This window comes from Galeopterus variegatus, unplaced genomic scaffold (genome assembly GCF_000696425.1).
Source record: "Galeopterus variegatus unplaced genomic scaffold, G_variegatus-3.0.2 Scaffold210, whole genome shotgun sequence".
NCBI lineage: Eukaryota > Metazoa > Chordata > Mammalia > Dermoptera > Cynocephalidae > Galeopterus > Galeopterus variegatus.
The window spans coordinates 233,507-260,150 of record NW_007726321.1 but is presented as its reverse complement, the minus strand read 5'-3'; the positions used below and the strand labels follow the sequence as shown (position 1 = coordinate 260,150).

At 60.8% G+C, this 26,644-nt stretch overlaps 2 protein-coding genes across 3 annotated transcripts in view; one reads left to right on the top strand and one right to left on the bottom strand.

The window, feature by feature from the left end:
* The first annotated feature begins 755 nt into the window (after positions 1–755).
* CTU2 (cytosolic thiouridylase subunit 2 homolog (S. pombe)) lies at positions 756–6,932 on the top strand. Of its 2 annotated transcripts, XM_008565876.1 has the most exons (14): positions 756–847; positions 1,957–2,035; positions 2,252–2,311; positions 3,575–3,635; positions 4,197–4,306; positions 4,384–4,688; positions 4,786–4,921; positions 5,123–5,254; positions 5,593–5,684; positions 5,805–5,908; positions 6,010–6,160; positions 6,293–6,359; positions 6,547–6,605; positions 6,690–6,932. In XM_008565876.1, exons 2-14 carry the CDS (start codon positions 1,997–1,999, stop codon positions 6,763–6,765), a joined length of 1,392 nt encoding a protein of 463 aa, XP_008564098.1. In that variant the 5' UTR covers positions 756–847; positions 1,957–1,996; the 3' UTR covers positions 6,766–6,932. The 2 variants fall into 2 exon arrangements, with proteins under 2 accessions (XP_008564098.1, XP_008564097.1); XM_008565875.1 differs by lacking the exons at positions 756–847; positions 1,957–2,035 and having other exon boundaries at positions 2,296–2,311; positions 3,575–3,699.
* The window catches only part of PIEZO1 (piezo-type mechanosensitive ion channel component 1), a 34,338-nt gene continuing 14,594 nt past the window's right edge, over positions 6,901–26,644 (bottom strand). The window contains exons 12-49 of the mRNA XM_008565877.1: positions 26,490–26,601; positions 26,240–26,418; positions 26,009–26,157; positions 25,491–25,673; positions 24,968–25,074; positions 24,631–24,791; positions 24,347–24,523; positions 23,682–23,807; positions 23,394–23,594; positions 22,726–22,930; positions 18,861–18,965; positions 18,104–18,257; positions 17,784–18,027; positions 17,614–17,710; positions 17,348–17,519; positions 16,644–16,733; positions 16,473–16,567; positions 15,898–15,969; positions 15,157–15,254; positions 14,539–14,663; positions 14,185–14,392; positions 13,903–14,009; positions 13,429–13,641; positions 13,004–13,262; positions 12,637–12,825; positions 12,147–12,465; positions 11,567–11,690; positions 11,323–11,470; positions 11,010–11,224; positions 10,566–10,724; positions 10,284–10,431; positions 8,753–8,941; positions 8,426–8,518; positions 8,152–8,324; positions 7,959–8,081; positions 7,797–7,876; positions 7,502–7,691; positions 6,901–7,411 (exon numbers count right to left, since the gene is read on the bottom strand). Coding sequence (XP_008564099.1) covers positions 7,162–7,411; positions 7,502–7,691; positions 7,797–7,876; positions 7,959–8,081; positions 8,152–8,324; positions 8,426–8,518; positions 8,753–8,941; positions 10,284–10,431; positions 10,566–10,724; positions 11,010–11,224; positions 11,323–11,470; positions 11,567–11,690; positions 12,147–12,465; positions 12,637–12,825; positions 13,004–13,262; positions 13,429–13,641; positions 13,903–14,009; positions 14,185–14,392; positions 14,539–14,663; positions 15,157–15,254; positions 15,898–15,969; positions 16,473–16,567; positions 16,644–16,733; positions 17,348–17,519; positions 17,614–17,710; positions 17,784–18,027; positions 18,104–18,257; positions 18,861–18,965; positions 22,726–22,930; positions 23,394–23,594; positions 23,682–23,807; positions 24,347–24,523; positions 24,631–24,791; positions 24,968–25,074; positions 25,491–25,673; positions 26,009–26,157; positions 26,240–26,418; positions 26,490–26,601 — 6,039 coding nt within the window. The 3' untranslated portion in view covers positions 6,901–7,161. The remainder of the gene's footprint in view (positions 7,412–7,501; positions 7,692–7,796; positions 7,877–7,958; positions 8,082–8,151; positions 8,325–8,425; positions 8,519–8,752; positions 8,942–10,283; positions 10,432–10,565; positions 10,725–11,009; positions 11,225–11,322; positions 11,471–11,566; positions 11,691–12,146; positions 12,466–12,636; positions 12,826–13,003; positions 13,263–13,428; positions 13,642–13,902; positions 14,010–14,184; positions 14,393–14,538; positions 14,664–15,156; positions 15,255–15,897; positions 15,970–16,472; positions 16,568–16,643; positions 16,734–17,347; positions 17,520–17,613; positions 17,711–17,783; positions 18,028–18,103; positions 18,258–18,860; positions 18,966–22,725; positions 22,931–23,393; positions 23,595–23,681; positions 23,808–24,346; positions 24,524–24,630; positions 24,792–24,967; positions 25,075–25,490; positions 25,674–26,008; positions 26,158–26,239; positions 26,419–26,489; positions 26,602–26,644) is intronic.

Here is a 26,644-nt window from a genome sequence, read left to right as displayed (position 1 = left end):
CCGCCGCCGCCGCCCCCTGTGCTGGCCCGGCCCGCCGGCCAGCCCGTCACCGCCGCGACGGCGCTGCCTGACGTCATCGGAGGGCGACGGCGCTGCCTGACGTTATCAGGGCGCGTCCCCGTAGCGGTCTGGGCCTGCGACGGGACCGTGCGCAGCCATGTGCCAGGTGGGCGAGGACTACGGGGAGCCGGCGCCGGGGGAACCGCCGCCACCGCGGCCCGGGTAAGAGCTCCGGAGGCCCTCGCGCCCCCGCTGCTCTCAGGCCAGCTCCCGGGGAGACCGGACCTCGCTCCGCCGCGCGCGGACGGCGGCCGTCGAGCCAGCGGCGAACCCCAGCGGGAGGGGCTCCCTCTGCTGGCTCGCACTTCTCATTCTTGCAGCCCTCGGGGACGGCTCGGCCGCTCGCATGCTGTCCGTGCTCGGGGAGGAAGTCGGCCTCCCAGTGGCTGCGACCCGCGGGTTTCACGTCAACCTCCCGGGCCACACACACCAAGTTCTGCCCTCCTCCCGTGCCAGCCCCTGAGGGGTAGAGAGGCGGCCTCTGTGGGCCCCTGCACCGGCTTTTCCAGGCTAGACGTCCCCCCAGAGCCTTTGTCTCTCCCCAAGTTGGTAGTTTGGACAAAACTCACTCCCCGGTGTGTGCGTTGTACCCGCGTGCCGTCCTCCCACCCAGCTCAGGGTGAGACAGAGAAGCTGTCTCGCCGAAGCCCACTGGGGGTGGGGCGTGTAATCTGTGCTTTTGCTCTCTCCTCCCCCTCTCCTATCTCCAAAGCCGTGGACAGAAGTGTGTGAGGTGCGAGGCAGGCCTGCCTGTCGTGTTGGTCCGAGCGGGAGGTGCCTTCTGCAGGTGAGGACAGCCGGTCAGTGTTGGGAGGGACTGCTGTGGACACCGGGTATGACTGACAGAAAGACAGAAGACACTTACGGTGCAGCCAGATGTAGGGCGGTGTCTTGCGGCAGCACTGCTCTCCTCTGTACTGGGCTCTGCTGTTCACTCTGACCACCTGCCAGGGAGCTTGTAACGTGCAGATTCCAGGGCCTCGCCCCTGAAAATTCTGACTTAATTGTTCTTCACGATGCTAACATGCAGCCAGTGCTGAGAACCTCTAACCTAACTGAACCAGAGAGTCAGCTGGAAAGCTTATTAAGGACGCATAATCCCAGTCCCCACCCAGTTCTGATTCTGTGGGTTTGGAAGGAGCAGGCCTCTGCGTTTGTGTAGGCTTCCCAGCTACTGCTGGCCGGGTTGGGCCCAGCACACTAGAGATGTCAGCTGTGGAGCCCCAGATGTGGGGCCCTCACTGCGGCCTGCTCAGCGCCTCCCCTCTTTACTCCAAAGAGGTGGTACTTCTGCCTGTGGGGGTCTTGGATGCACGTCATCAACTCGTATTCTTTTTTTTTTTTGTCTTTTTTCGTGTCCGGCAACGGGATCGCAACCCTCGGTGTTGCGCCCGCACCTCGCTCAGCCAGTGAGCGGGAACCGGTCTGTATGTGGGATCCGAACCCTTGGCAGGAGCGCCGCCTCGCTCCCAAGCGGTGCACTGTAGCAGTGCGCCACCGGGCCGGCCCCATCAACTCGTATTCTTATGGGAGTCAGGGGTGGTCTTGTCCTGCACTTCACGTGCCTAAGTCCATCCATTCCACAGCTGGGCCCTTTTTGAGCACCTATGGGTGCAGGTGGTGCCCAGCTCTGGCCCCCTCAGGCAGTAGGTGCAGCTCACACTTGGTGGAGATTGTGAGAGGGACCCAAGTGAGCCCCAGTGCTTGCCCTGGGGAAGCCACAGCTGGGGGAGCCCCTCAACCCTGGCTTCCTTTGCCGGCCTCTGGGCAGAGCCTTGATGTGAAGATGCTGCTTTTAGAGATGGAAATTGCTAAAAGAAGGAAAAATGTAACCCAGGCTGCCAGTCAGCTGTGCAGGTGCGGAGCAGCTCTCCCATCTCAGCATCTGTGTTGCAGGGACTGTTTCAAGGCCTTTTATGTGCATAAGTTCAGAGCCATGCTGGGGAAGAACCGGCTCATCTTTCCAGGCGAGAAGGTAGACTGTGGGGCCTGGAGGTCTGACTGAGCAGCCCAGCCCCACAGCTTGTGGCCCCTGCTGCCCCTCCTACAGACCTCTCCTGTTCTTGCTGCAGCCCATCAGCCCCTCCCTGGGCTTAGAGGGTGGACTCAGTGTTAGGGGCTGTCCACAAGGTGGGGGTGGACATGCTTGTGTTGGAGATGCAGTGCCCTCAGTGATATTTCTCTCCCCCAGGTGCTCTTGGCGTGGTCTGGGGGGCCTTCGTCCAGCTCCATGGTCTGGCAGGTCCTTGAGGTGCGTCTACATCACCCTCCAGGCCCAGACCACTGGGCCGAGCTTTGGAGTGGGAGGCCTCCCTTCTCAGCCAGCACTGGGTATGGGGGGGGCTTTTGGTTGGAGCTAGAGAGAGTAGCCCTCCCCTTAGCTGGGATACCTAGAGGATTCTCAGATGTGTATACAGCAGGTGCACAAACCAGAAGCTGCATCTACAGTGCCAGTTGTGCTGCAGTTTAGCTCTTACCATTTGTTCGACTCACACAGAAATGTAGTTACTGGAATACGGTGTCGCAACTTGGCCACATGTGACTGGAAGGGAGATGGGGAAGGAGGGTTTGCTGGCTGAAGCAAAGGCAGCAGTGGTCTAAGTGGAAACAGCACATGGTGGGGAGGGGGTGGAAGCTCGAGCTGCAAACCATGCGACTGCCGAGGGTGTGTGGGGCCACTCTCCTGGCATGTCCAGGGTCTGCTCAGGGTGTCTGAGGCAGGTAGGGTTTCTCCTGAGGGCACTGGGAGTCTCCACACAGGGGAGGGGCTTGGACAGTCAGTCCCTCTACACTCTGCTGAGGGGTGCAGACTCGAGGGGCCACTGAGGAGGCTGTGGCCGTGGTAGGCATGGGGTAGGGAGGGACAGATGAAAGGGGAAAAGTCGGTGGCCCAGGGCTCTGCCTGGGAGGGTGGTGCTAGTCCTTGGATGGGCACCCTGTGTGATGCTTCTGTGGCTGGCATTCTGTCCTCACCCTGCATTTCCCTAAAACTGCCTAGATGGTGGTGTGAGATGAGCACCTCACCCACCTGGCCATTTGTGCAGCACCTGGTGTCTTTAGTGAGCTGTCACTTTCCTTTTTTTCTTCTTGGGGGGGGGGGTGGCTGGCTGATATGGGGATGGAACCCTGGACCTTGGTCTTATCAGCATTGTGCTCTAACAAGCTAAGCTAACCAGTCAGCCTCCACTTTCCATTCTTACATTCGAGAACACTTTCTGAGTGGTCAGAGGTGCATGGATAGATGGCACGGTGGCCCAGGCAAACCCAGGTTCTTCTCTCGGGGGGTTGCTGAGACTTTGAGGACTGATTGGTGAGTGGTGGTTTCTGCAGATAGGTACACGTTTAACCAGGGGGAGCAAAGACCCCATGCCCTTTAAAATGAGCCTTGCCCATGGGGCCTGGCTGGCACTCAGCTTTTCCAGTAAGGTGTCAAATCCAGATGAAAAGTTGTCTTATCCAGAAAAGTGTCCCATGGCTTGTGGCCTGGGATGAGTCCTGACATTTCTCCCTCCAGGGCCTGAGTCGAGACTCTGCCAAAAGACTGCGTTTTGTGCCAGGGATCATCTATGTGGACGGTACGTGTGGCCTGCGCTCCTCCCAGGTCCTGGCTGCTGGGTGGGCCCACTGACCTTCTCTCTGGTGAGACACTGAGAACGGCTGATGCTGCCTCCCATCCCAAGGACTGGTGGGGACATTTCTGTCAGGAGACAGTGGATGTATCTAGCCTCAGACGGCACCTCTGTTCCCAGAGTCTCAGACTTTGGTCAGAGTCAGGGTGGGGGACAGGAGCAGCTGCTGGCCACCATGACAGGGTCGGAGGACTGAGAAGGGTGAGTTCAGTACTGATGATGGCAGTCGGAGTGTGCAGAGGCCATGGTGCCAGCTCCGCTCCCCTAGCTCCTGCTGACGTGCTCTCAGGCATCATCTGTAGTGCTGCGGTGAGCCCCGGGGGAGAACCCCCTGCACACTCCCCCACCCCCCTGAAGGAAGACAGTCGGCATCCAGCAGCTTTCACAGAAACTACCGCCGGCATAGCACAGCCTCAAGGGACTCCCTGCGTGGAGTCAGCCCTCTTCCTATGCCACCTGGGGCTCTTGTTCTGTGCCGTAACTCCTCTTTCTGCCTGTGATTTCCAGAGGGAGCAGCCTGTGGCCAGAGCCCAGAGAACAGAGCAAAGACCCTGGCTGAAGTGAAGCTGGTCCTGCAAACTGCTGGCATGCCCTGGCACCTCGTCGCCTTAGAGGAGGTGGGCAGGCCTGTCCCTGGTGAGGGGCTATCGGGGTCTCCTGCCCTGGCCTCACCACACTCTCTGCATCCTGGAAGGTATTCAGCCTGCCGCCATCAGTGCTGCAGCACTCCACCCAGGAGCCGGCAGGGACTGAGGGGGCCTACAAGGCGGCCGTGGACAGCTTCCTCAGGCAGCAGCATGTGTTGGGGGTTGAAGGGGCTGAGAACAGCCCCAGCTCAGTTCAGAGAGAGGAGCAGCTATGCCGGCCCCACACCCGGGACCCCCTGGACCCACAGAGCCTGGCTGGGTCACCTACAGCTGCCCAGACCGCAGCTCTGGCCAGACTGTTCGACTCAGTGAAGACACTGACAGCCAAGGAGGAGCTTCTGCAGACCCTTCGGTGAGCCCACCCTCTCCTAGGGTCCTCTCCCAGCCCCACCTCACCCTGGGGTCCTGGCCTCACTCCATCCTTGCCTCTGATTCGCTCTGCACCACAGGACCCACCTGATCCTGCATGTGGCCCGAGCCCATGGCTACTCCAAGGTAATGACTGGGGACAGCTGCACCCGCCTGGCCATCAAGCTCATGACCAACCTGGCACTTGGGAGAGGAGCTTTCCTTGCCTGGGACACGGTACGCAGGTGCTGGGGCACCTGAGACCCCTCCCTGTCCTCATCCTTTGGCCTCTTTTACTTGAAAGTAGTGTCCTGTGCGTGTTCCCATAGTCTCCCACGTGGAGGAGGGGGCCTGTGACCCCCCACCCTTAGCTGGCACAGGAGGAGATGGGGTGTGCAGTCAGGACCTGGGCCACACAGCTCGCCCCTCCCCGCGCAGGGCTTCTCGGACGAGCGTCATAGGGATGTGGTGGTGGTGCGGCCCATGCGTGACTACACGCTGAAGGAGGTTGCTTTCTACAACCGCCTATTCGCCGTTCCCTCAGTCTTCACGCCAGCCATAGACACTAAGGTAGGCCCACCAAGGGGCTGTGTAGCCTGGCAGGGTGGGTCTACTTGCAGCACAAGGCCAGAGGTCATGGTGAAGCTTCAGTGTCCACACCAGCCTCCACAAGCACGAGCCCTTCCTCTCCCCAGGCTGACTCCAGGATCCCAGCTGGCCTTTGTGGCCTCACCACCAGTAGCAGTGCCCCTCAGGGTCCTTTGAGCACACCCTATCAGGTGTGCTTGTCAGGCACACTTCAGCAGTGCATCCTCGGCTGTCCTGTCCAGCCCCTACAAAGGGAGGCTCCGGCTGCCATGTGAGGCCTCTGGTCTCTGCTCCCACAGTCCCCATCTAATTGTCCCTAGGCCCCTGAGAAGGCCAGCATCCACCGGCTGATGGAGGCCTTCATCCTCAGGCTGCAGACCCAGTTCCCCTCCACGGTCAGCACCGTGTACAGGTGTGTGTGTGCACGCGGGTGGGGGCCAGGGCGCTGAGTCCACTGCTACATGCTCGAGTCAGGGCCTGGGAAGGCGCAAAGTCCCCAGTGCATTTATGACCTGTCCCCTCCCGGCCATAGGACGAGTGAGAAGCTAGTCAAGGCCCCGAGGGATGGCCATGCTGCTGGCTCCCCAGGCCCCCGCTGCCTGCTCTGCATGTGCACATTGGACATCGATGATGCTGGTGTGTGCTGTGTCCTCTCCAGGCAGTGGGATGTGGGGAGCTGGGGTTTTGTGTTGGGGCTCAGCAGCCCCAGGGTCCCATCAGCCCCTCTCTGCTTGCAGACAGTGCCACAGCTTTTGGGGCTCAGACTTCTTCGCGTCTCTCCCAGATGCAGCCACCCACCCTACCGGCTGAGGCTGGGACGCCCACAGTGCCCTGTTGCTCTCCGGGGGTGGGCAGGACCCAAGGCTGCTGCAGAGCCACCTGTGGGAGGTGAGTTCCTACCTGATCCTGCCCTATGGCTGGCCCCTGGCAGCATGCGGGGTGGGGCAACCATGCCCTCCCCACACTGCACCTGCACTGAGGAGCTGAGACGGGCATACAGGTCCAGGTCTTCTTCCACAGGGGGGACCCCCGAGCCTGCATCATGGAGCAACTGTGCTACGGCTGCCAGGTGAACTTGAAGGACTTGGTGAGTGGGTGGCAACAGTGCACCTGGCAGGGCTGGGCTTGGGGACACATGAAGTCTTCCCCTCCCGGTGTCTTGGGTGAGGAGAGCGAGAAAACTACCCAGGGTGGCGATAGGGCAGGCAGGCTTGGGCGTGGCTGTGCAGGGGCTAGTTCCACAGGCCCCACACACAGGTTGGCTTTTGTTCCAGCGCTCCCTGGACTCATTGCCACCCTACATCCTGGCTGAGGCCCAGCTCCGCAGACAGAGGTACTGGTGCCTGCTCTTCTGGGAGCCCCTTCTGGGTGTAAGACCCTCAGGGCTGGTTCCCACCATGTGGCCTTCTCCCCCCAGGGCCTGGGTCATGCAGGAAGTCCAGGAATATCTCATTGAGGACAGTGATGACGAGGCGGAGACGGGTCAGAGCTGAACTGCAATGACACACTCACCAAGACAGCTCTGGCAGGGATAGCAGGCCCCTAGCTCTGCTGGACTGTGCCCTGTCCCCAGGAAAGGGCTGTCCACACTAGAGCAGGAAGGCAAGGATAGGGGCTAGCCACAACTGTTCGTTTGTATAAATAAAAATGTTTTTAATTAGAAAACTCTACAGTACGCTTGGGGCAGGGGGGGCCAGCCCTGGGCCCACAAGGGCAACAGGAGGGGACAGCAGCATCAGGCTCAGGTGGGCCGAGAGGGCATGTCACAGCTGGTGGCCTGGGACTGGGGCTGCTGTTCTCCCGGCCTGAGGAGCGTCACCCAGCCCATGCAGCCACGTTTCCCTAGCCAGGCCGGCTCCTTCATTCACTGTACGCCAGGAGCCCGGCTCCTACTCCTTCTCGCGAGTCCACTTGATCATGGTCTCCGGCGAGCGGTACAGGAAGATGAGCTTGGCGTACAGCTCCTCCTCCAGCTCCAGCTCGCGGGTCTCCCGCACCAGGAAGATGTCCTGGCACAGCTTGAGGATGCGATCCACGCAGGGCAGCTCCTCGAACATGATGGAGTGCGAGATCTCACTGAAGAAGCCACGCACGAACTTGCCGATGACAAGCACAATGGACACGTACAGCCCCATGATCCTGTTGGGCAGGCCAGGCAGGGTCATTCCTGGGACTGCTGCCTGGAGCCCCCACAGAGCCACAGGATGCTCACAAGAGCTGTGCACTCACCCGTAGCCAGCCAAGAAGCCAAGGCTGGGCGGGCTGACCTTGTCGCTGAAGATGACCATGGGCAGCAGGTTGCAGTCAGCCTGGCAGTCCTGCAGCTCGATGACCCACCACTCAAGGAAGCCAGCAGCCCCCGTGCCCACATGCTCCCTCCGCAGCTGGATGCGCACACCCAGGTAGTCAGCTTCCTCATCTGGGTCAGAGCCAGGAGGTGGTTGGGGCCAGAGGCCAGCACTGTTCGTCCCCAGCAAGGCTGCATCCCACTCCCCCCCCTCACCCCACCACACCCCACACTCACTGGGCTGCAGCTGCTTCACAGGGTTGGCCTCAGGTCCGTTTGGGGCACGGATGTACTTGGGGAAGAGGTTGGGGATGACCCTGTAGGGAGGAGCCAGTGGGTCAGGTCCAGCCCAGCCCTGCTGTCCTCCGTCCACCCCCACCCCTGGTGGCCCCCACTCACACTGACTGGTCCGAGGTGCCCTCGAGCAGGCTGGCCAGTTGCCACCGCTCAGTGCTATTGGGAGCCAGGTCCAGGGTGTGCTTCTCATTAGTGTACTCCACGGTGCCGCCCTTGGCCAGGTCCCTGCAGGGGGGCACGTGTGAGCCACCCTAGGGCATGTCCCACCCGGGCCTGCCACAAGCACAGGACGCACCTCTGAAAGTTCCAGGTGAAGCGCAGGGTGATGTCAGCCGTGCCGTTGTACAGCTCCCGCTTCATCTGGGCCCGGCTTGGCGGGCTGATGCGCCACAGTGCCCCAGAGCTGCCCTCAATGCGTGCTGTGACGATGTCCTCGGGGCTGTACTGGCTGATGAACTGCATGGCCAGCTGGGCAGGGGCAGCATACTCTCATTGGGGCACTGGCCACCCCCACTCCACCAGGCTGTCATCCCCCCGCCCCAGGCAGTCACAATGTAGGGTCCACTCACCGGGTGGGAGTCAAACTGCCTGGATAGCTCCTCGTAGGCCTGGGGCGTGAAGGGCACAATGGATGGCTGCTGTGCGCTCATGGTGAACAGGGGCTGGGGTGAACAGGGGACATGGTTTTGGGATGGACACGGCACCAGAGAAACCTCTCCAGGCACCCTGAGGCTCCAGGACCGTGGAGAGTGCCACAAGGGGTCCAAGAAGATGAGAAAGTGGAGGGGGTGCGGTGATGGCACTGCCTTGGCCAGAGCCTGTGTCCAGGCTGAGCCCACACTCCAGCCATACCCCTGTTCCTCCTGGGGGATCAGACAGGGCCAGTGGCTACTCACCTCATAGCCACCCAGCTTGAGGGTGACAGTGACATCGATGGGCTGGTTGACAACACCAACCACTGAGCGCACCAGAGACATGAAGAGCAGCGGGAACCAGATGATAGCAATGAGGAAGAGGATGATGAGACCACCCATGCCGTACTTGACGACCTTCTTCTTCTTCTGCCCCTTGGGCTGTGGGTATCTCTGGGGTGATGACACACACAGGTCACCTGCTCAGCTCTGCCCTCCCCTCCCACAACCAAGGCCTGTGGCTCACCCAGGACTCCATAAAGTCAAACCTTGATCTAACATCCAAGCTGACTACAGAGCCACAGTAGGCAAGACAGGCTGGTGTTGGCATATGGCCAGACACATGGATCAATTAATTAAGGGTCCAGAAATAAACCCTCACATTTAGGGAGGGTCAACTGATTTTAGACAAGGTTGCCAAGACCATTCAGTGGGAATGGACAGTCTTCAACAAGTGGTCCTGGGACAGCCACATGCAAAAGAGTGAAGCTGGACCCCTACCTCACACCACATACAGAACACTCAACATGCATCTGAGAGCTAAACGTAAAAGAAATTATGAAACTCTTAGAAGACCCTGTAGGAGCAAATCTTCATGACTTTGGATTTGGCAAAGGATTCACAGAGGAAACACCAAAAGCATGAGCAGCAGAGGAGAGAATAAACTGGACGTCATTAAAAACAAGAACTTCTGGGCCGGCCCTGTGGCGCACTCGGGAGAGTGCAGCGCTGGGAGTGCAGCGATGCTCCCGCCACGGGTTCGGATCCTATATAGCTGGAAAGTGGAAACCACTCATCAGTCCATTGATGGGTGAATGGATAGACAGGTTGTGGTCTATCCACACAATGGAATCTTACTTGGCTATAGAAAAGAATAACATATTGACACATGCTACAACACAGAAGAACCTTAAACATGCAATGCTCAGTGAAAGGAGCCAGTCACAACAGGATATATGGTTCCATTTTATGAAGTGTCCATAACAGGCAAATCTATTTAGACATGAAGTAGATCAGAGGCTACCAGGGGCTGGGGAGGGGATGAGGAGGAGATGGGAAGGGACAGCCAACGGGTGCTGGGTTTCTTTCTGGTATGATGAAAATGTTCTAAAATCAGTTCTAGTGGTGGCTGTGTGACTGAACGTACTCAAAACCACTGACTGCGTTAACTGGGTGAACTGTGTGACGTGTGAACTCTCTCAGTAAAGCTGTTCAAGAGCAAGCTGACATCACAGCGTCTGTCCCCATCCTCCCTCCTGCACCCCCACCGCCAGGCCCTGCTGATAACCTGCTTCCAAGTCCACTGGGTCCCCAGCACCCACACCCAGCTGCCAAGAGTTTTAGAAAGATCCTTTTCTGGGCTGCCTGTGCTTTCTGGCCTCAGGCCAGCAAGCCTGTGAGCTGTCAGGGAGGGACCACCAGCACCATCTGGTTCTTGTGGGGTGGCCCGTCTGCCCCAATGGAAGAACAGTGTTCCCATCCCCTTCTTGAGGTACCCTGCACAGAGCCCAGGCACCTTCTCTGTCTCTCGGCTGCACTTGATGATGAAGATGTTGGCATAGATGTCCTCCACGCACATCCAGTTGGACAGGGACAGCGTGGTGTCTGTCCATACCCAGTCCATCACTGCCCGCAGCTCCACCAGGAATGGCACCAGCCGGAACCTGTCCAATGCCAGGATTCCCATCAGTGGGGGAGGGGGCCCTCCAACTCAGGCTGTAACAGGGTATCTGGCCTGGCCTGGCCTAGCCCGGCCACCTCCTGCACCTTGCTCCTCGAGGGCCAGACTCACACTCACCCCTGGAAGAGGAAGAGGTTCAGGTGATTATACTTCTTGGTGAGGAAGTTGCCGAGGATGCGGGTGGGGTAGCCACAGCGGATCTGGTAAGCGGACAGGGCGAAGTAGATGCACTTGACGAAGTACCACAGCTGGGCCACTGCGTTCTGGCTGAACATCCTGGAGGATGGCAGGTCAGGGATCCGATCTACTTCTTGGTGAGGAAGTTGCCGAGGATGCGGGTGGGGTAGCCACAGCGGATCTGGTAAGCAGACAGGGCGAAGTAGATGCACTTGACGAAGTACCACAGCTGGGCCACTGCGTTCTGGCTGAACATCCTGGAGGATGGCAGGTCAGGGATCCGATTGGAAACGGACCTCCAAGGTCCCCAGCCCCAACCCCGGCTCTGTTATGAACAGCGGAGTGCCCCCTCCCCCGGGTGGTGCAGTGCCCCCGCGGACCCACCTCTCGGTGACAGCGGGCAGGATGAAGAACATCCAGAGGTGGATGGCGAGCACCAGGACCACCTGAAAGGCCAGCTTGCCCAGCACAGTCTTGCGCAGGTAGAGGGCGCGGTCGATGACCATGGTGCTGAACTGGATCAGCAGCATGACCAGGAAGGCCTCGGGCACCTGGTCGTCCGATAGGGAGGATGTGATGTCCGTGGCCGCCGAGTGCTTCTGTGGCCGGGAGAGCACATGTCAGGGGAGCCTGGAGCTGGGGTATGTAGTGACCGCTGGACTCTGCTTTCACTGCGGGAGTCCTGGGCCCAGCTCACCCCAAAGGCCCAGAAGCCAAAGACGATGATGATGAAGTCGACGACATCAGCCAGGAACATGAGGGCATAGACATCAGTGGCTGCGCGGCACTTGGTGTGGAGAATGTCGTGGAAGAAACGCCGCAGTGGCTGGTACACACCCTGGGCCCTGCGAGAGGGTTGGCTCAGCTGGGTGCTGGGCCTCAGCGCCTCCCTCCCCGTCCTGCCCCCGCTGCCTGGGGCGCTCCAGGCCAGGGTCACTCACAGCGACAGGCAGAAGCCCTGCAGCCAGAGCCCAGCTGCCCGCACTCGTTCTCGACAGTGGCCTGGCCTCTTCTCTCTCCCAGCCGCCTCTTCCTCCTCCTCCTCATCCTCCCTGTCCTCAGCTTCTGTGGGGAGAAGCCAACACTGACTGAGCCCACTGGGGACTGGGCTTGGCTCATGGCTCCTGGCACCCCAAGAGACCACCCTGAGTGGCTGGCATCCTCCCATTTTACAGAGCAGCAGACTGAGCACAGGGACCTCCCCAGTATCACCAGAAAGGGGGCAGCTGGGGCTGTATCCTCTGCCTCAACAGCCTTGAGGGGCCAGCCCAGGCCAGCAGACCTCTCCCCTGTGCCTGGGGGGCAGAGCTGGGGCAGGAGCCAGGGAGGGCAGCTTCTGCAGGTTCCCCTGAAACAGCCAGAAGCCCACGGCCCAAGGGGTCGTTCTGGAAGGCAGACGGTCCCCATGCTGGGCCTGGCCATCTCACGTGACTCATCCACCTCCCCAGCAACGTGGCCAGAGCGCCAGCAGCTCCACCCCAGAACCATGTGGTCTAGAAACTGTGATCAGAGCTATTATACCAACGGCTGCCGGTTCTTTGGGTTCTGGGCTGTCCTTCTTCCTCCTCCTGAAACGTAGGTTGATGCGCCTCGTGTCACGGGTCTTCGGCTCCACTTGGGGCTCTGGGATCCCATCCTTGGGTCCGACCTCTGCTTCCACCTGGATGTGGTCCTTGGTGGTGGCCCCAGCCAGCCCTGGCTCCTCCTGGGGCCCTGTGTCTGCCTCAGTCTGGGGTCCCAGTGGGGCCACCAGCTTCTCCTCAGTGCCCTGCTCCTTCCTGCTCCTCCGGCCCTGCTCTCTGGACAGCGGGTCCTCCTCGTGGTCCCAGAGGCCGTAGCACTGCAGAAAGGGCAAGGAGTGGCGAGGAGGCCAACCTGGGCACCAGGCAGTACTCAGACCAGGCAGGACGGCCAGGCCTACCCCAAGCAGCACCCAGCCTGGCCTCCTGGACCTGAGAGCACCAGGGCGCTGAGAAGCACCACCCACCCCCAGTCGGTGCCTGGTGCTCACCAGCAGCTGGGAACGGTGGAAGAAAAGGGCCATGAGCTGCACCAGGTCATAATGGATGTAGCCGTCGGTCTTCTCCAGGCCCAGGATGCGTGGCGGGAAGTAGGGCTTGTTCTCGTAGCGCCTCAGCACCACGTGGCTATTCCAGGGGAAGAAGCCAAACTGGAACAGGTACTTGGTGACCACCGTGACCTGCAGGGGAGGGGGCTCAGCACCGTGGGGCCAGGCTACCCCCCCCCCGCTGGCCGCCGCCCACCTCAGTGAAGACGATGGCCGTCATCCAGAAGCGCTTGCTGGGCCGCGGGATGGACAGCATGGCCCACAGGAAGATGGGGCCAGGCTCCCCCCCCCCCCGCTGGCCGCCGCCCACCTCAGTGAAGACGATGGCCGTCATCCAGAAGCGCTTGCTGGGCCGCGGGATGGACAGCATGGCCCACAGGAAGACGAGCACGGGCAGCACCAAGGAGGTGGCCGAGGCCGTGACCATGTGGTTGAGGATGACGATGAAGTAGCAAAGCAGCTCCGAGTGCGCAGCCACGCACTGGTACACGGCCTGCAGCAGCCGCAGCGCCCGGCCCTGCCCCTCTGCAAACTGCTCAGCCTCCTCCAGCTCCGGGATGCGCAGGCGCCTGCAGCAGAACCATGAGCTGCGGGTGTGCCCCGGGACCACCCCTCAGGCGCAGATGTCCAGTCTGCCGTCAAGATCACGGGCTCCCAATGGGCCTGGGCTCCATGCGGACTCAGCTACCTCCTCATGACGCCGCAGGCCTTCCTGCCAACCCCCGACCCTCGCACCTGTTGAGCAGCAGCTCACTGGCCGTGCGCATCTTGGTGCGAACACCGGCCAGAAGCTCCTGGGAGCCGCGAAGGGAAGCCCCAGCCTCAGGGTCCCCGGGCTCAGGCTCAGTGACGATTTCCTCGCTGCCGCTGCGGGTGTTGTAGCCAGTGCTCAGGGGGCTGCTGGTGTCCTCGGTCATGCTGCTCAGTGGCTCCTCGGCCCCCAGCCCACTGTGGGAGAAGCCAGGTCACAGAGCTGGCCCCTTCTCTGCCAGCCCCTGGGGTTCTGGGGAGTGGTGGAGGGGGCTGGAGTGCCTCAAAGTCCCTTAGTGGACCAGAAGGACGGTGAGGGTCAGGCAGGCCAGGTGGTGCCAAGCCCGTTGATGTGGGCGGCTCAGGAGCTCAGAGGAAAACCCTTGCTTTGGGGCTGAGGGCAGGCGGGGTGGGGTTGGGCCTGCCTTGGCCCCTGCCCCCTCAGCCCCCTGCACCTACCTTGATGCTGTGCTCGGTGCATCACGGGCCTCTGAGGGGCCTGGCAGCGTGACCTCGCCTGCGCTGGTATACAGCTGGTCCAACACGCCTGGATGCACCTCTCCGCTCTGCTGGGCATGTGGAGGGGTCTCAGGCTGCCCAGATTGTATCCCAGCTCTACATCCCGCACTCAGGCCAGTGTGGACACGGGAGTGTGATGGACGTGGGGGCGTGGTGGGTATGACTGGGCAGGGCCATGGGAATGGCAGGGAGGGGTGTGGCCATGGGCAGGAGGCAGCTCACCCGCAGCAGCTCCTGCGTCAGGAGGTAGCGCTCAGCACGCAGCACGTCGCTCATGGTGCTGTGGTGCCTGGTGAAGGCCTGCAGCCAACGCGTCAGCCCGTCCACCAGCGCCTGCCCCAGCACCCACAGTAACTGCACCATGCTCAGCACCCGTTGCATCACATGGCTGCGGCCTGCAGGAGGGTGGCAGGGTTGCTGGAGGAGCGGCCTGTACGTGGGAGAGTCCCCGGCCCCTAGCCCCCTGGGCCCACGCACCTGCCACCTCGTTCTCCAACTCCACCTCCACCTCCTGGATTGAGCTGTCTCCTGGACACAGGGGTGCTGATCAGTGTTTTGCGACCATGCAGCTCCCACACCAGAGCCCATAGGTCGCTCAACTCACTGGTGGGCATCTGCCCTGCCTGCTCCTGCTGTGCCCGCTCCTGCTGCCGCTGCCTCAACACCGTCTGGGCATTGGTCACCCATGCCTGGTACGCTATCTGTGGGCCAGACCCTCTGGGTTAGGACCATGGCCTCCCCAATCCTCAGATCCAATTCAGCCCCCCTCCTCTGAGCCCGAGAAGGAGGAGCCTGGGGCCGGGTGGGCCTGGCACTAGATCCCCACTCTGTCCGCACCCAGCTGGGGACCATCACCTCCCTAATCCTTCTCTGGAAATGGGGTCCCGGAGGGGCTGTGGAGGTAAGACACAGTGCCTGCAGCCCACCCAGCACCAGGGCCCCACACTAAGAATCAGGGACCCCAAGATGGATGAGAGGCTCCTCCTAGCCCCAAGGCACAAATGTGAATCCAGCAGACACATACTGAGCCCTTCTCACAGGCTAGGCCCCTGGCAGCCACCATAACCTGGAGTGGTCAGAGTTAGGACTTTGGGAGGTAGTAGGCAGAGGGGCAGGTAGCAGCCCATGATCTGCTGTCCCTGCCCACGAGCTCCACGGACAGAGGAGTGCAGGCGGGGGACCCTCCCACCTCACCTGGAAGGCGCTCTGTGCAGACGGCCTGGGGTCCTCTGGCGGGGCCTCCTCCTCCTCACTGTCTGACTCAAACAGGAAGTAGTCCCCGGAGTGGATGACTGCGGGCAGGGCGGAGCTAAGAGCTGGCTCCCCAGGTAGGGCTGCCCTTCCCTGACAGTCCCCCAGGTTCGCTTCTTAAGTTCAGGGTGCCCAGCGTGAGTTCCCCCAGCATCCCACCCCCAGCACAGGCAAGGCCCGAGTGCCACCCCTCCTGTGGGAAGTGCCGCGTGCAGACAGCATCAGCAGGCTGCAGGACACCAGCGCGTCACAGGACATAGGCCAGAGCAGTGGGACGAGACCAGACTGGACCAGGAAGGACAGGTACGGAGCAGGGCCAGCGGGGGTGCAGAGAGGACAGACCACAGGTTGTTGGCGAAAATTCAGACAACACAGGAGGAAAACGCAGAGTTCATTGTTGGGGAACCTGGGCTAACTTGACACTTAGCCAGTAATGGGAGCTACCACTGCTGAAGGGGCTCAGGATAGCAGGGAAAGGCAAACATGCTCAGGCCAGAGACCTGTAACCAGGGCAACACCCCCACCCAGCAAGGGCCACAACGTCCCACAGCCCGGGGCCTGGGTCCAGCAGGAAGGGAGAATGAAGCTGAAGGGCGGGGAGACAGCAGCCAGGAAAGCGGGCGGGTTGCAGACGGGCCGTGGAGGGTCTGAGAGGGTGGTCATGGGCAGGCCCGTCGGGGGTACCTGTGGCATGGTCAAGCCAGGGCCGCCACCACTGTCGCCGTGGCGGGGAGGAGCCCCCTGGACTGCCGGGCCCTGTGGGGGGCAGAGCGAGCGTGAGGCAGCAGCGGAGGCACAGGTGGGACCAGGGAGGCTGTGAGCGCAACCACCTTGGGGACAAGGGCAGCCACATGGCAGGGACGGACAGGGACAAATACGGAGCCCCCGCAGCAATGGAGGGGGCCTCGTGGTGCCTCAGACCAGGGAGGCTGTGAGCGCAACCACCTTGGGGACAAGGGCAGCCACATGGCAGGGACGGATAGGGACAAATACGGAGCCCCCGCAGCAATGGAGGGGGCCTCGTGGTGCCTCGTGGCTCAGAGCTGTGGGGGGATGGAGAAGAGAGCACACACGTGCAAACAGACAGTCATGGGGCAGCCGTGTGGCCTGCCAGGACAGAAGGTGACCACATGGCACAGGACAGACGGGCTGACATTCCTGCGGGGACGTCACATGACACAGGTGCAGGCAGGCTCCAGCAGGCACAGACATGCCTGGACATGGGAGCCCTCTGAGGTGCCAGGCTCCGTGGAGCTCACCTGGCTCCTGGCTGGGGTCCTCGGGGTCCTGGTGGCGGCCACGGCCTGCCTGGCCCTGCCTGTACTTCTCCTGCTTGGCACGGATGCGCTCCATCCTGTCAGGTGGGAGGGGGCTCTGAGCACCAGGCTGGTCAGAAGAGCCCGAGGTGTCCCCACCCAGAGGGCACCTACTGTCTCTTCAGCTGAGCCAGGGATTTCTCCTCTGCCTTGCGGTGGGACTCGATGCTTTTGAGGTTGGCAGCGTTGTAGAGGGCAAAGCCCCTGTGGGGTAGGGGGAGGGGGTGTGAGAACCCAGGGGCCAAGCTCCAGCTCTGTGGGCTCCTCCCCCACCTCTGGGGTGCCTGCTGGTCCTCCCTGCTCCTGCTGGGCCCCCTTCTCCTGAGCACCCTCACTGGACAGCGGAGCAGTCACTGGGGAGGCATCTGCTGCCACCTGCCCCCCCAGCGTTGTGTGAGGTGAGAGAGGAGAGACCCTCCTGCTCCCTCTAGTCTCAGGTAGGAAACCAAACAAGTCAAGAGGCGTGTCTGCATGACGCCCGCCCACCCACCAGAGCTTCAGGGGAGGCAGGCAGAGCTGGCTGTAAGCCAGAGTCCCCACGGAAGTGCGAGACTGCGGCACAGCCCTCCAGCAGGGCGCACTCGGGCCAGCAGGGGCAATAAGCTGGGGGCAAAACTCCAGCTGATAGCAGACCCCTGGCTGGGACCTCGCTCCTTCCTGGGGCTCAGCCTGTTTCCTCTAACTGAGATCCAGTGCTCAGCTGGTGGGAGCTGCACGTGACGACGCTGTCCCCCTAGGTGACTCGCCAGCGGCACAGAGCCATGGTGTCTGCTCGGTGCCCGGCAGTGCCCCCGCCCAGCCCTGAGACGGGAACCAACCTGGAGGCCTGTAAGGCGGTGGCCTGGAGGTCGACCCTGACATGCAGAAAGTAGTAGCTGAGGAATACCCGGCGCTGCAGCAGCAGGAAGAAGAAGCAGATGCTGTCCCAGATGACGCCGGCCTCCTCCACGGGCAGCAGGCAGTCCTGGTCCCTGCCCATCATTTCCTTGGCTGCAGACAGGCACCGGCATGGGGCAGGCGTCAGGGCCCAGAAGCAGTGGTGTCCCCATGCGCCCCTCCCCGCCCCGCGCCCGCGCCCACTCACGATTGTAGTAGCCTTTGACGGTGCACACGAGGCTGAAGAGCTGGATGACCCAGCAGAAGCTGCTCTGCATCTGCTCCACGAAGACGCAGGACAGGAGCTGGGGACGGGAGGGGAGTCAACTGAGCCACCAGGGCAGGGGGCAGGGGGCAGGGGCGCAGGGCCAGGCTCACCGAGAGCATGTTCTTGGAGATGATGACGGTGACGTTGTACAGGATGAGGCAGTCCCACAGCACCAGGCGGGCACGTGTGTCCTTCTGCAGCAGTGCAGTGCCAAACAGCAGCAGATAGAAGCAGGCCAGTAGGTAGCCCAGCCCAAAGACGCTGACACGGGTGGCTCCTGTGACGAACACCACTACCAGCACCAGCCAGAACAGGTAGCGGAAGACAGCCACCTTCACCATGTCGAGGTAGGACCTGCCAGGCGGGGTCGTCACTTTGGTGCCCCGACCATGGCCCTCCCGCAAAGGCCCCTATGTAGCATGGGACCCACCTGCAGTGGATGAAGTTGGGCACGGGGTTGGGCTCCCCCCGCAGTGGCTCCAGGTGGTCAGTGTTGACACCGGCCATGCGCTGCCACTCCTCGGTACACTCGGCTGAAAACACCTGCCACTGCTGGGAGGCGCAGAGCAGCAGGAGGAAGTCACCTGCAGGACACAGGGGACACTGCCGGGCTGCCCCACACACATGTCAGTGCGGAACACTTGCTGGAGAGGGCACCTCCTACCCCAGACCAGAGAGTGCGCCAGTGTGCGCGGGTTGCAGGGTGGACACACATCTACCCATGTGAGTACCAGTGTATGCAGTCTGCACAAGGGCACGTGTGCCCGTGCTGCATCTGTGCACATGTGTCAGGGAACATGGGCTGATAGGCATGACTGCACACTGTGGGGACATCAATCTGTGCACACCTAGGAACAGACTTGGTCTGTGCACCTGGGTGTGCACGCATGCTCCTCAACATGTCCTTGTGTGTGCCCTGAGTCAGGGCCCCTCAGTACCACGTGGATGTGCCTGGAACATGGGGTGTCCACTCTTGGACGAAGGCCCACCAGCTGGGGAAACAGGACTTTGGCCTGGCTGGCAGGGTGAGGCCTGGACCAGCCATCCCCCCACTGGCTCCAGACAAGGGTCCCTGCTCACCCGCTGCATGTCCTGTGTGCGGAACCTTCATGGCCTCCAGTGAACCCCCCTCCGCCCCCAGGCAATGGCGAGTTGGGAGGCGGGCCCCAGCCCGGGTGGGCACTCACTGATGAGGTTGGTGGAGTTGGGGGCCCTGAAGAAGTCAGGCAGGTACAGCCACTTGATGAGTGCAGAGTTCATGGGGATGGCCTGGCTCCAGCGCCATGGGTAGTCTGCAGGGGGAGAGGTGTGAGGAGGGCCCGTCCTTGTCTGCTGACCAGTGGCCTCGGGGGCCCGTGATTCCATCACAGACAATCCAGTGTCCACTGCGAACCCTTCTCACACTCGCTCACACACAGTCCCAACACAGACCCACTCACACTTGGAGGCTTGAGAGCTCCCAAGCCCAGAGATTCCAGTGCATTCTGACGTAAACAGTGCACCAGGCTCCCTGGGGGAAAGGAACTGAGTGACAGGCCAGAGATGGGCAGGTGACTTCACCTGAGATGGGGTGGGTGGGGCAGGCCTCTCTGACAAGAGGCGGCATTTGGAATGCGTCGTGGTTCAGATGATACATGATATGATAACACGAGTAAGATTATATTTATATTTATGTAATATAATAATAGCCCAAAGCTGGAAACAACCCTGATGCGCTTCAGTGGGCGACAGGTTAAACAACCAAGGTACACATCCCTGGAATATGACTCAGCAGCAAAGTATCAATGCCTGAAACAACCTAGATGAATCTTAAATCCATTTTGCTAAATGAAAGAAGCTAGAACCAAAAGGCTACATGCTGAGTGATTTTGCTTCCAGGACATTCTTTTTTTTTTTTTTTGTCTTTTTCCGTGTCCGGCAACGGTTCGCAACCCTCAGTGTCGCCCCCGTACCGGACCGGGACCGGCAACGGGATCGCAGCCCTCGGTGTTGCTCCCATGCCTCGCTCAGCCAGTGAGCGGGAACCGGTCTGTATGTGGGATCCGAACCCTCGGTGGGAGCGCCGCCGCGCTTCCCAAGCGGCGCACTACAGCAGTGCGCCACCGGGCCGGCCCCCAGGACATTCTTGAAAGACAAAACAATAAGGACAGAAAACAGATCAGTGGTTGCTGGGTGTGGGGGGTGCTGAGGGCAGAGGGGTCGCACTGGAACACTCCAGTGGTGGGGATGTCTCTTGAGGGCTGTGGATGTGAACACACAGCCTGTGCCTTTGTCAACATCCACAGAACTGAATACCACAGGGTGAATTTTACTACGCTCAAAAAACAGATTCCCCCTGGATGTTGGGCAGCCCAGGGCGGAGTGCAGACTGGATTACGTTCCTACCACACACCTTTCGTACGACACACCTTTTCGCCAGAGGGGAAAGGAAGAAAGAAGCCAACCTCAGGAACTTTAGAAACAGTGAAGACAGCTGTGCACCATCAGCCAAGAGGACCCAGAAGCAGTGGCCCCTGTGGCTACGAGCACCCAGATCCAGGTCTGGAAATCTCACTCTCCTGAAAGGGAACTGGGGCTCATGGAGCATGGCTGGCCTCAGGGTGGGCAGGGAGCCCAGGGTGAGGCAGGAGCACCCGAGAGAAAACATGGATGTGCTTGAAAAGGCTGGCACGGCACATGGAGAGGGCCAGAAGCCAGCCCACCCCAGGGGCCAGAGCCGGGACAAGGTGAGCAGATGGATGGCACCGCAGCAGATCCCAGAGAAGGAAACAGTGCCACGCGGACACAGATACCTGAACGAACACACAGACGGGGAGCGGGGACCACACTCCCTTACAGAAGACACCAACAACTAAGCAGAGAAGCACGAAGTCACCATCAGAAAACCAGTGAAGGGCTGGCCGGCTTCTCCGTCGATGACAGCCTGGTGCTGATAGCTCCAAGGTCAAGGGTGTGGATCCCCGAGCTGGCCAGCCACCAAAGAAGAAAAACATGCCGGAAGAGTACTATAGAAAACCAGACGGATGATTGCTACAGGCAAGATCCACCGACAGATGGTGACATTGGTGGGTGAAAGTTTAAGGAGAAACAGGATATTTGCACAGTCTTAAGGTAAATATTTACTAATAAATACCTATTAATTATAAAGAGAAAAATACTGACTTCACATGGAAAAACCCAGCAGACACCACAGTGCCTTAGTGCTGAAGGGCAGCGTCACCAGTAATGAGACACGCTGACGCTAACATGACCCACTGAGAAGGACGTGTCACCCCTGTGGAACTGTTGCCCCAAACAAGTAACCGGGTCCAATGGAAAGTCATCAGATAATCTCAAACTAAGGCACGATCTACAAAACAATGGCCAGGGAACCTCAAAAATCATAAAGTATGAAAGACCAGGAAAGCCAGGAACTGCCCCCAACAGGAGGAGACAAAGAAGGCAGGATGGCCAAATGCCACGTGGGGTCCTGCGGGGGTCTGGGTCAGGAGGGCGACTGGGAGGCCCAGTGAGACACGCAGAAAGCCTGCAGTTCTGTGGCCAGCTGGGAGATCCACACCAGAGTTTCCTGCTTAGTTTTGGTCCTTGTCTTATGTAAGAGGCGGATGCTAGGGAAGAGCGGGTGACGGGTATCTGGGGGCTTCTCAGCTCTTCGGTAAGTCTATGCAAAAAGTTAAAAACAAAAAAACCAAAAAGTGATGAACAACTGATCTTTAGACTTGGGTGAGTCTCAAACACATTCTGCTTCCTGAAAGACAGCGACACGCTGTGTAAACCCATTTCTGAGACATTCCAGAAAAGGCAAAATTAGAGGTGGCTGGAACAGGAGCTCCACCATGGGACAGGGGGTTCCTGGGTGCCGGACACCGAGAAGGAGACTCTGGCTGTGGACGCTGCGCCTTGTTGGACCCAACTCTGAGCAACACTAACGAAGCATGTCAGAAGCACCGTCTGAAGGGGTCGTGTGGGCCGGATCTACACAGTGGCCATGAACGTGACGGCAGGAGGGGCTACCACACACTCAGAAAGAGGAAACACGTAATGAGGAAAGGGCAGCGGGGACAGCGCTCCCTGACAGAAAGGCCACCTGGTGAGCGTGTCCAGGTAATAGAAACAGAAAATCCCACTTTGTGAATCACCTGCAGCTAACCACACCGGGAACCAGTGTGGGGAAGGACTCTGCACGTCTGGAGCATCAAGGCACTGGGCCAGTGGGGACACTCTGAACAAGCCAGACAGATGAACTTGACACCCAGGTTGTGGGTTGTGCCAACACCACGTCCCTGAGCCATGCCAGACCATCCCATCCTGTGTCATTCTTGTCCAAGGTATTCACCAGCAGCCGAGCATTTGGGAACAGCTAGATAAATGCAGACCTCAGGGCATTCTGCAAAACCACTGGCCTGGCTCTCTAGAAATGTCACGAGAGTCAAGAGGTGGGGACAGTCTGGAGCGAAGGAGATGAAAAACTCGATGCAGATGCCAACTGGATCCTCCATCAGAAGCAAACAACTACAAAGGGCGTTGCTGTGTGGATGGGGCGGTTTGAATGCAAACAGCATGTTAGATGACGGTACTGCCAGAGATGGACTGCTGTGAATGGCCACCATGCTGCGATCACAGAGGGATGTCCCAGTCTGAAGACACATGCTTGAGACAGCATTTGGCATGAAGTGTCACGACTAACTCTCATATGGCCAGAGAGAGCACATAGGTGTTCCTTATACTATTCTTGCAACTTTTCTCAAGGTTTGAAAATTTTCCCAATAGAATATTGGGCAAAAAAGGAAAAGAAAGCAACGGATGCAGAGAGACCAAGCAGGAGGCCAGGTCCCACCCCAGAGAGACAACACAGCTGCAGGGGGTGCAACCCGTGGGGGGAACACACTGTGGGGATGGGCTCACTGGGGCCAGGCTGTGCAGGGGCAAGGGGGCAGGGGGAGTGCCACAGCCAAGTCCAGGAGGGCGGATGGGAGCCAGGGTAGGCGGGAAACACCCCCACGGCTTCCACGCGGCCACAAAGCCCACACTGCACACGCGCCACCTACTCACCAATGCACAGGGCTGGCGGGATGCCCAGGCACAGCAGGTACTGGTACAGCAGGAAGAGCGTGAGGAAGAGACAGTAGTTGGGCCAGAGGCGGGCGATGGCCCCACGGCGCCGGCGGGTGAGGATGGCCACCAGCCAGCAGCCATGCAGGATGACCATGAAGTTCATGCGCTGCCCAATCACGTTCACGGCCATCAGGAAGCAGATCTGGGGGCGTGAGGGGGGGGATATAGGGGATGGACTGTGCTGGGGGGAAGGGACCACCCTGGCCTGCCTCAGGCCCCAGCAGGCAGCAGGCTCAGAGGGCCACAGCCAACCTGGAAGCCGGGGCAGGCTCAGTGCAGCCGAGGCTCACGACGGCTCACACCACCCACCTGGGAGCACTGGGGAGGCTGGACATGTCTCTACATGCCAGGGAAACCGAGACTCAGGGCATTGCACTCCACGCAGCGAGGCTCTAACCCAGGCCCCGTCCTCATGCACCCACGCCTCCTCCTCCCAGGAAGGACCCAGCCCCAGCGGCTCCCTGCCTCCTCTGGGTCCCCTCTGTACCCCAGGCAGCCCCGAGGGGGGGGACTGCACACAGGTGCACATTGCAGAGGTTCAGCAGAACCCCACAGCCGGCCGAGCCCCACCCAGATAGGGCAGGAGGCACACGCCCCGGCCTCACCTCCAGCCCGAACTTGTAGAAGAAGAAGTTGACAAAGTACTTGAGGCAGCTGAGCAGGTCCTGGTCGAGCTGCTGGCGGGTGCCGTCAGCGAAGACAGCCTGGGCGGGCAGGGGGGCTAGCTGGTGCTGCCGGCGGTAGTGCTCTTGGCGCCGGTACACCACAGCCTCAAACACCAGCAGCAGCAGCACCTGCAGGTGGTTCTGTAGAGGGTGGGACAGTCAGGGGCCACCTGCCCCACCAGCCTGGCCAGCCCACCCTGCTCCGCCCCACCTGCCCTCCATACTCACCTGGATGTAACCCAGATTAGGATATCCCTTCCGCACCCCAAACCAGTTGGCGGGGTCGACGGGCCCCCGGTACAGCAGGGACTGGTGGATCTCTGTCATCTGCAGGTTGGTGTTGTTGGGGAAGGGCTGGCAGGGAGGAACAGGTGTCAGCACCCACTCCCAGGCTGGAACCCGGGTGGGCAGGGGCAAGACCACCAGCCCTGTCTCCAGTCCTACCCCACACCCTCAGCTGCCCCAGCCAGGGGACGCGTGGCAGCTCTTGGCCTCGGAGCCACCTTTAACAGGTGAGGGTACCAGGTGTTTGGGAAACAGGGAGGCCATAGGCAGGGACTGTCCTCAACAGCCTCTCTCCCTCTTCACTGCAGGAGGCTTCTGACCTCAGTGCCCCTCACCCCATGACCTTCATCAGGGGACCCACTCACTCAGGACACACCTCTGAGCCTGAGGAAACCTCAGCGTCAGGGAAGTCAGCCTCCGATCCCCCCCAGACTAGGTCTAAAGACACCTCTCCCAGGAAGTCCCCCACCCCCCAAGGGATGGCCCCTCTGCACCCATCGCTGACCACCCTGAGCCGAAGCAGCAGCCCCGAAGGTGGGTTTGGGAGCATGGAGCTGCCTGGAGCTTCCTGCGGTCACCGCCCATGGGGGCTGGTGTGGTGGGCAGACCTGGGAGCAGTTGCTGGAGTACTCGTGGGGGTTGACAATATTGAGCTGGTACAGCATCTTGCACACAATGATGATGCAGGTCCACACGGTGGACAGGCAGGAGGTCATGGGCCGGAAGCGGGGGTAGGGCAGGGCGAAGGCCCAGAGTGCCACGAGCAGGAGGTTCATCGCCGAGACCTGCAGGGAGGGATGGCAGTTGACTGGGCTCCAGGGAGGCCAGTGAGGCTGAGCCGGAGGGGCACGATTCAGACACGGAAGCGGAGCTCAGGGTGGCCGGTACCCACCTCCTTCAGTGCCACCCAGACGGTATACAGGGCCACCAGCTTGAAGACGTGCAGCTCCAGCAGGCGCCGCAGCAGCACCTGCACGTGGGTGAGGATGGCTGAGAAGCCGGCAGCCAGGTCCAGCAGCCGCTCGGCCACCAGGCCCCACTTGCTGGTTGTGCCTGTGGAATGGCAGGAGCAGTGAGGAGGGTCCCGCGCACAGACGAGGCTCCTGCGGCTCAGAGGGGACTGTGTCAACGTCCCACTGCAGGGACCTGGCAGCGGACTCGGGACCTGGGGCCCAGGTCCTCAGCACCGGTTTGCCTGCTGGGGCTGTGGTCTGCCTGGCCTGACTTACCTTCAGAGACCTGTGTGTCCTGGTAGGGGCCAGCTGTGCCCAGCTCCTGATCCCCGGGGACCTCCTGCTCCTGCTGCAGCAGCGGAGCCGTGCTTGCTGCATCCTGCCTGGGAGGGGCCAAAGGGGTCACTTCTGTCCGTTCCCACCCTCGCTCTTGCACCCCGGGCTGAAGGAAGCCTCGCCTGCGCCCCTCTGCTCAGTGACCCTCGTTCTGTTTCTGCTGTAGTTTCCAGGTCAGGTGCATGCAGTCAGCTGACATTCAGTCCCCATGACGCTCACACGGCCCCCAGTCCCACAAGCTGTGAGAAAAGGTGCAGTGCCTGAGGCCCTCAGCATCTGAAGGCCATACAGAGGCCCTGGCTCCCCTCTGAATCCCACCCACCTGCTGCCCCGCCCAGAGGGAACTCTTCCCTATATCTGTGTCTGTGCCGGTGCTGGTGGGACATGAGCCGAGGTGGGAGCCTGCAGCCATCGGAGGCAGCGGCAGGCTCGGTCCGCTTGCTGGGGAGGGTGGCGGCCACACCTGTGAGTCCAGCCCAGGCGGCGGCTGTGGGCTGGAGGCACGTGCTCCAGGTCCGTGAGCTGCATGAAGGGCCGGTGGAAGTAGTGCAGCTGCAGGATGCAGGACAGCAGGAAGAAGCCGGGGATGAGGATGCTCGAGAAGAGCTCGGACACGCTGAACTGCTCCAGGCCCAGGTCACCCAGCCTGGCGGGGACAGGGTGGCATCAGGGGTGGCGTTAGCCCTGGCCCAGCCCCACACCCCTGGGGTCTACCTATGCAGCTGCCAGGCAGCACCATGGGACATGGGGCGGGCGTGCGGGGAGCCACTGTGGCCCCGAGGAGGTGAGCAGGGGGCATGGGCCCCACATGGCCCTACACAAGACCTCACCCAGAGGGGCCAGTTTGGGGCTCGCTTGGGAGAGCATGGTGCTGACAACACCAAGCCAAGGGTTAAGATCCCCTTACTGGTCATCTTTTCTTTAAAAAAAAAAAAAAAATCACACAGCCCAACGCAGCCCGGCTGACCCGCTGAGACTCACTGCTCGTTGGTGAAGCCTGTGAGGTTGCGCCAGTACATGGGGAAGTCCTGGAACTGGAAGGTGTAGACCGCGATGAGCACCAGCATGGTGTAGGCCACCACGAGCCACCAGAACACCTTGAGGAGCTTCCGCCACAGGCTATAGTAGACCTGCCAGTAGGGACAGGGACATAGCAGTGAGGGCGTCAGCAGGGCCCCTGTGCACCGGGCCCCACTCCGTCCCCCCAGGCACCTGGAAGAGGCTGAGGCAGAGCAGGAAGAGGAGCATGTAGACGATCTTGTAGACGACGAGGCGGCCGGCGAAGCTCACCACGATGAACATGCCGGCGCACACGAAGATCCAGTATTTGGCGTAGATGCCCTTGACCAGCTCCCCTAGGCTCCGGAGCAGTGTCCGCGCCTGCGTGGGCTCTGCAGGAAGCAGGGCAATGGCGTCAGGCTGGCGGGGGTGGGGCGCCCCCTGCCTCTGCCCCACCACTCACCTGTGTCCTCCACGGTGACCTCCGTCAGTGCAGCAGGGGCCTTCGCCTTCTTCAGCAGCTTCTCTTTGACAAACTGGCGCAGCAGGAGCCAGAAGGTCAGAGTGTAGAGCAACTGGGAAAGGTGGGGGTTATCACTGAGGGCTGGGGGGCCCAGC

Excerpts from the sequence above, each read along its gene's own strand:
- CTU2 (XM_008565876.1), top strand. The coding sequence starts at position 1,997 with ATGCTGGGGAAGAACCGGCTCATCTTTCCAGGCGAGAAG. Across the intron at positions 5,909-6,009 it reads ATTGGACATCGATGATGCTG|ACAGTGCCACAGCTTTTGGG; the intron begins GTGTGTGCTGTG and ends CTCTGCTTGCAG. Across the intron at positions 6,161-6,292 it reads TGCAGAGCCACCTGTGGGAG|GGGGGACCCCCGAGCCTGCA; the intron begins GTGAGTTCCTAC and ends CTTCTTCCACAG.